We start from the raw sequence: 6,851 nt of genomic DNA, 5'->3' as shown, positions 1-6,851 counted from the left end.
ATTAGGACTGGGTGTGTTTGCATGTGCGTATGTGGACGCCTGCTACGGTGGAGGTGTTGACCCAGGCTTCAGACTGATGCCGGTCTAGGAGTGAAAGGAGGCACATTTCGCTCTTTCTATCATGGTTGGGATGTTGTGTTGGAGATTGTTGGCGGTTTCTCGGACATGGATGCCGGGGCGGTGCCTCCAGGTGGCGGTCCATATGGTGATGATGGTGGCTACCACTCTTGATCGTGTGGGCGGCAATAGGGATAGCAGTTGGTGGCTTAGGTGGTCGTTGTGTCTTGACATTGAGGACACCCCAATCCGAATCTGGGGACCTTGTCTCGGCAATGATGACACTTTGTGTCATTTTTCCTCCCGAGCATGTTGTCGTGGAGCTTAGGTGTTAAGGCGTAGTGCAGCGTTGGACTCAATTCTTCCTGTGTTATTCTTCGGTGAAGTTGTATCCTAGGATCAGTGTTGTATGGGGCCGCCTCACCATTTTATATTGTTCAAGCGTGTACTTTGTCGGTTGTTGTTTTATACTTCCTCCGTCTTAAAATAAGTGTCTTGAGCTTAGTACAAATTTATACTATAGCTAGTACAAAGTTGAGACATTTATTTTGGGCTGAGACACTTATTTTGGGACGGAGGAGTATATAAAGCGGAGCGAAAACCTATTTCGAGAGAGTACTCCCTGTTTTGTATTTTATTCACATGTTCTTTTTTTATTGATTTTGGAAATTCAGATTCAACACATCTTCACATCCAGTTTAGTACAGAAGCAGCTTACACGACAGTTGCTGACCTGCAGTACATGCCCGTCATCTCATTTACCGATGGATGGACGTGTTAGATACACCGATTGGGCTGCCAGATACACTGATTCATTGAGAGGGTGCTTGGATACGTTTTAGTCTCATGACTAAAAGTAGTGGGAGTAAAACTTGCTAGCCTCACCCATGCTTGGATCCAAATTCTAAAGAGACTAAAATCAAATTATTGAGCATTTATTATCCTCCAAACCCTCCAATCCAGAACTCGCATGTGTTAAAGGAGAGGAATTAAATGATGAGAGATAGGGCTAATACATATTTTAGTAGGTTTCCTATGACTAAAATTTTTTAGCCTCAAGACTAGTCCTAGCCTCTCTTTAGTCAGGGGTGCTTGGAACTTTAGCCTCTAAAACAGATTATTTTTAGTCAGACTAAAAATAGTCCCTTGGATCCAAGCATCCTCTGATTCTGCCAATGAACACTATTGGGCTGCCAGATACACCGATTCCCACGCCATAGAGTAAGAGCACTATGAATGCTACAGTTGTGGTCTTGTCGGTATTGTTCATTGTTTTAAATAGCGGGCTAACAAATATAATGACGGTCCTGCAAATCAACTAGAGTGGGGCTATATTCAGCTACTCCCTTCATCCAGGTGCATGAGTCATCTTAGATTGTGCACCGCGACCAAGACAGAGGGAAAAACAAGAATACTTAATATTTATTTGTTAATTAATAGCATTGCATGCAATGAACAGACCACTGCATGTCATGTTTAGTAGTCTCAAGGCATTGAAAGCATACACGCCTCACATTCCTTATTGGTTGATTCCTTTATTTATGTCAAGCAACAAGAAACGAGGTGGGAGTTCATGCATCGCGCCTAATTGTTTTGGGGATTTTTTGGTTTTTGTACCCCTTATTTTCTAAGCTGCAAAAGCACAATGCATATCTGGAGGCCTAAAGACAATGAGAACATATATCTAATTAATGTTTTATGTGATGGCCATCTCAAACAGATCATGGGTCACCGACATCTTCTGTTAGAATCGCTAACACCTTTTAGGTACCTTCTTGTGTCTCCTTCTCCCGGTCATAACGAATGAAGGGATCGTGGCTCAGCCCTTGGGTCAACATTTATTTAGCTAAAATGTAGCGAACTACGGTTAAAAAAACACTTATTACTGAATGAGTTTGCAGGTTATGTCCACATGCAATTTTATGCATTATTACGGAGCAAAGTTCGACGGGGAATTTAGCGTCCTCCGCATCACCCAACATAAACCAACATACAAATAAAGGCAGATGAGGCAGATGTCTACAGGCAGCAAGCACCTTCTGTGTAATTTATATCTGAACCCACCCGGCCAGACAACACATAAGGGTGGTGTTGTAACTGGCGCTTCATTCCTTCAATGATGCACCTTCTGATCCTCTTCCTGTTTAAAACACCAGTAAGGAACTTCAGGTGATGATGACGAGCACATGGTGTTTGAAGGCCAAAAACTTACCAGCAACCTCAAGCGTGACATCGCATCTTGATTATTTTCCTCCACTATCCGACCTAAGAAGGGGAAATAGTCACTTCCGGGTATGTGTTGATCAATATTAGCGGCTTCCTGTTGGTACAGTCCTTTGAACTACACAGTCACAGTAAAGAAAGTGAAAAACAAGTAAGTCCAAACATCAGATAGACAAAAACTTGCTGAATTAATTTTCACTTCTGACAAGAATTTTTTTTTTGCGGGTGAGAAGAGAACTTACCAATTCTTCAAAATGGACACAGTCTGATTGAGAACTTTGACCACCATCCCCGTCTGATGAGAGAGTAGGACGGCTGCGAAGCTTCCCGAGAGCAGTTTCCATAAGTCCATGAATCTCATTTTAATGTCATCAGTGCCATCAATAAAGAGATCCACCTTTGTGAGGGCAGAGAGGTGCTGGATGCCGAAACTCACACACTCCATCGTATGCGCCGCAAAGTGAAGCTCGAGCACCTCCAGCTTAGGCATTGATCCCTCTTCAAACTCCATTGAAGTCCCACAAGACCAGAGCTTCAGATTGAAATACTTCAAATACCTGAACCCACGGATGAAGATCCTTCCATTTCTGCCGTAGAAAGTCCCCAGTTTCAGAGAAGTCAAAGCGGGTATTCTTCCAAGGTTCGCCATGTCTTCTAGCCCCATGCGGCACATACTGAGATCTAGCCCACGGAGATTTCCAAGCGAGATCATCCAACTTGGAATCTTTTCAATGTAACGGGCATGGAGGTCGATATTCCGGAACACTGAAGGATTTGCAGGGCACCATGATTCCATCGGCAGGAGGTTATATTTAAGAGAACCTTCTGACTGATTTTTACTACAAGGCTCCTGGCTGATTCTGAGATGATGAATATTGTACGAAGATATTAAGGTTCCAATAAACCTTACAACTGCCTTGTTTTCCACAGAATCAGATTGGTCTATCACAGTTACACTCAACATCCTTAGCTTGGTTAGCTGACAAAGTTCCTGCAGAAACTTGTCAAGTTCAGAGTCAAGGACCATAATGTGCTCTAGCTCTTCTAAGTTCTTTAGCTGTCCTATAATTCCATCCGATAAACAGCTAGTCTTGAAGTAAGCATATAGACGGACCAACCTTTGAAGCCGTGTCATACTGGATGGCAGTTTTGCAATTTCGACACCACGCATGTCCAGTGTTTCTAAATACTTCAGTTTTCCAATTCCTCCTAGAAGCTCGGTAGTACTTATCAATCCTGCTCCGACACGCAAGTACTTGAGAAGAAGTAACTTTTCAATATTTGCCATTTGCTCACCTTTTACAATCTCACATTCTCCAATGTCCAACACACGAAGAACTGGGAAATCCAACACACCAATAGCTGGAAATTGCAACGCAGAATACCCAAACATAGCAAGTGATCGAACATGGGAGAGATCCCCTGACACAGAATCCATTTCATTAGCGCGGCTCACCACAGAGAGCCTGCGAACCTTGTGTCTCTTCTCCTTCTTTCCATCGTCCAATGATGTCATAAAGTTTTCTTCTTCGGCCTTGCATATTATGAAATCAAGAACAATGTCATGAACCCGGCATGCTGCCACCTCATCAGACAACTCGTCAGATTGATGATTTGCTATTGGCTGGATAAGGCTCTTGTTGATCAATTCATTCAAACAATCACGACCTACTTCATATGCACTCCTCCCTTGTGCTTCATGGATGAATCCTTCGGCGATCCATTTATGTATCAGACTCCGTTTGTCGATAATATGATCTTCTGGGAATGCACTCAGATACAGCAAGCAGCTTCTCAGAGGGTGAGGAAGATCAAAATAACTGAGAGATAATATCTTCGTCATGACCACAGCCTCTTTTGCAAGCGAAGAACCAATAGCATCAAGCACCCTCTTCCATACTTCTTCTGCAGGTTCATCAGCCAGCATACTAGACAAGGTAATAATAGCCAATGGAAGCCCTGGACACTTTTCCAATATCTTCTTAGATATTTCTTCTAGAGTGGGAGGGAATAAATCCTCAGAATGGAATGCTCTTTCAAGAAATAGTCTTCGGGAGTCAGCAGAACTAAGGGGTTCCATTCTATAGACATAATCGCCTTGAGGAGAACAAAGTGATGCAACTGTACTATTGCGTGTTGTAGTGATAATTCTGCTCCCACAGTCATTATTTGGTAAAGCATCTCTTATTGTTTTCCATGCTTCTGTGCTCCATATATCATCAACCACAACAAGGTACCTGGCATTATGATTGTAACAAAGATGTATTTAAAGTTAAAATCCATATATATAAGGTACAATTTCTTGGGGCAAGTACGAAAATTCACCGCAGCTAGCTATGACTAAAATCTTATTGAAGGTAGACACAAGAGTGATTGATAGCTTACTACACAAGAGAAAGATGTAAAAGCTCTCGGGTGCCCGGGTGCTGAAAATCCTGTCTCTTTTGAGGAAGTTGAGTGACTAAGGTTTGCTGATTTTGGAGTTCAGGGACCATTTCTAAATTTGAGGGTTGAAATTGAAATATAAACCCCAGTTTTATATAGCATGCATTTAAATAATCAGGTAAAATAATAATCCAAAACAGAATAATTAGAATTCCACAATCCTTAGTATTAATTGGGGAGATTATGCAGCCAAAATGTTAGGAGCTTTGGATTCACTGGTTAGATTAATTTGTGGGGATAATAGTTCTTCCTTAGTCCAAATAATCATAATACTACACTATACACTATTAGAGAGTGGCCCAACTCGACTAGTTTAATTAGCTCTACACGGACGCCATTGGCAGACGCAAATCTAAGTGCCCTAGAATAGATTTTGTACAATTCATAGTTAAGTGTGTTTGACTGTTCACCAAAATGGTATTAGAATGTGCTGCCGAATATTGCAGGCTGGTAACAATGGATTGATTACCATTCATTTCTAACTTCTAAGTGTTACCATGCTATCAGTAATACCTCTCGAAGGAACACCTATCGAAAATTCAGAGATAAAAAAAAGAACTGGTGAAGTTCCAAGAAACTAGACAGATAGATATTAGATACTCCCTCCGTCTCATAATGTAAGACGTTTTTTGACACTAGTGTAGTTTAAAAAACGTCTTACATTATGGGACGGAGGGAGTACTAAATGATGCTTACTTTTTGTTCTTGAGGTGCTCTCGAAGTGTATCAATAAGTGGATGCACGCCATCATCAGAAGTGTTGTGAGTAATCTTCAACCCTTTAGCGATTTCTCTTAGAACATTTCTCATGTTAGGCTTCCGAGAAACAGACACGAAAGCTGAAGAATCGAATGGTTTCTTGATGGTTTGGTAGACTACATTAGAGAGAGTAGTCTTACCAAGACCACCAGCACCAACAATTGACAGCACGTGAAGCTGCGTAGAAGATGAATCTTCATTTTTGAGCACCTCAATGATATGATTCTTAGGACCGTCAATGCCCACAAGCTTACCGACATCCACATAGAGCGCATTCAACCTGGGATCAATATCACAGGTGGTAGAGTTAGATGACTGACGGTCACTTTTATACCTCTGATGCCTCTTGCTTGTCTCGATTGCCCGGGCCTTGAGCTTTTTGATCTCGCCGGCGATCACATGGCGAGGTTTAAGCTTGGTCAGCTTGCCAAAGAACCCCTTGAGGCCCTTTGGCCCATCTTTGTCGGTGTCAGCACGCGCCATGAAGTCGTCAAGACAATCCTCCATGTCGAAGGACAGCTCGCGGACATCGTCCCTCCAAGCTCTAGTCTCATGGTCGAGCTGCTCGGCGTCAGCTAGCGCCTCCAGAGCAGCCTGCATATTGCTCATCTCTTCTCTCGTGCCTTCGACCTCACGGCGCACGCCCTTGAGCTTGCTGTGCTCTTCCTTGAGCGCCTTGAAGAGCTTGGACAGGAGGGGCTTCATCACCCCCGTGCCCACGCCCACAAGAGCAGCCTCCATTGCCTTGTGCTATGTGAGATTGCTGGATCGGAGAGTAGTAAAAGTGATGTGGTGGTGTGGCGTGGGAGAAGGCCGATGTAGCTGCTGCAGCAATAAAGCATGAGACATGACAAGGTGTCACCGTTTGACACTATAGGTAGCGAGGGCTTGATTTTTTTCCCCCTCCGTGTGTACGTGTTGTGTGAATTCACATGTCATTGTTGGCCGACATGGTGCATTTGCGTGCTAGTCCCTCATTCCCAGTTTGCTAGGCCCGTCCCCTTCTTATTTTGGGTCCAAGTTTCATCATAAATTTCTTCCGGGTCTTCCTTCGGTGGGTGTCTGACTCAATTCTTTAAATTTCTTGCTTTTTTATAGCATTGGCGCCCGCTTGCTTGGCCGCAGGATCGTGACCGGCTGGGGTAGATGGTTGATGCGCTGCACGTCGCTGCTCGACGCCTCTCTTCGCTGCAGATCCTCTGATGCTATGGCCATTTTTTCTATCTTTCTTTTATACTTTATTTGAGCATACTTGTGCTGATGCTCAAACAGACTATTTTAGGGGGTGTTTGTTTCGAGTTACTTTTTGGTGTAGGGACTAGAAAAAGTCCCTCTTAGAGACTTTTTAACCAAACAGGAGGGACTACT

General features: G+C 43.3%; 1 protein-coding gene across 1 annotated transcript; it reads right to left on the bottom strand.

Moving 5' to 3' along the window:
- Positions 1–1,800: 1,800 nt before the first annotated feature.
- Positions 1,801–6,289, bottom strand: LOC119314983 (disease resistance protein RGA5-like). The gene is made up of 4 exons (XM_037589663.1): positions 5,422–6,289; positions 2,523–4,517; positions 2,270–2,398; positions 1,801–2,197 (listed from the first exon to the last, which is right to left on the bottom strand). Exons 1-3 carry the CDS (start codon positions 6,222–6,224, stop codon positions 2,323–2,325), a joined length of 2,874 nt encoding a protein of 957 aa, XP_037445560.1. The 5' UTR covers positions 6,225–6,289; the 3' UTR covers positions 1,801–2,197; positions 2,270–2,322.
- Positions 6,290–6,851: the final 562 nt, after the last annotated feature.

Source organism: Triticum dicoccoides, chromosome 1B (assembly GCF_002162155.2).
Source record: "Triticum dicoccoides isolate Atlit2015 ecotype Zavitan chromosome 1B, WEW_v2.0, whole genome shotgun sequence".
Lineage (NCBI taxonomy): Eukaryota > Viridiplantae > Streptophyta > Magnoliopsida > Poales > Poaceae > Triticum > Triticum dicoccoides.
This window is presented reverse-complemented; position numbering and strand designations above follow the sequence as displayed.

Excerpts from the sequence above, each read along its gene's own strand:
- LOC119314983 (XM_037589663.1), bottom strand. The coding sequence starts at position 6,224 with ATGGAGGCTGCTCTTGTGGGCGTGGGCACGGGGGTGATGAAGCCCCTC. Across the intron at positions 4,518-5,421 it reads GAGCACCTCAAGAACAAAAA|GTACCTTGTTGTGGTTGATG; the intron begins GTAAGCATCATT and ends TCATAATGCCAG. Across the intron at positions 2,399-2,522 it reads GTGTCCATTTTGAAGAATTG|TTCAAAGGACTGTACCAACA; the intron begins GTAAGTTCTCTT and ends GTGACTGTGTAG.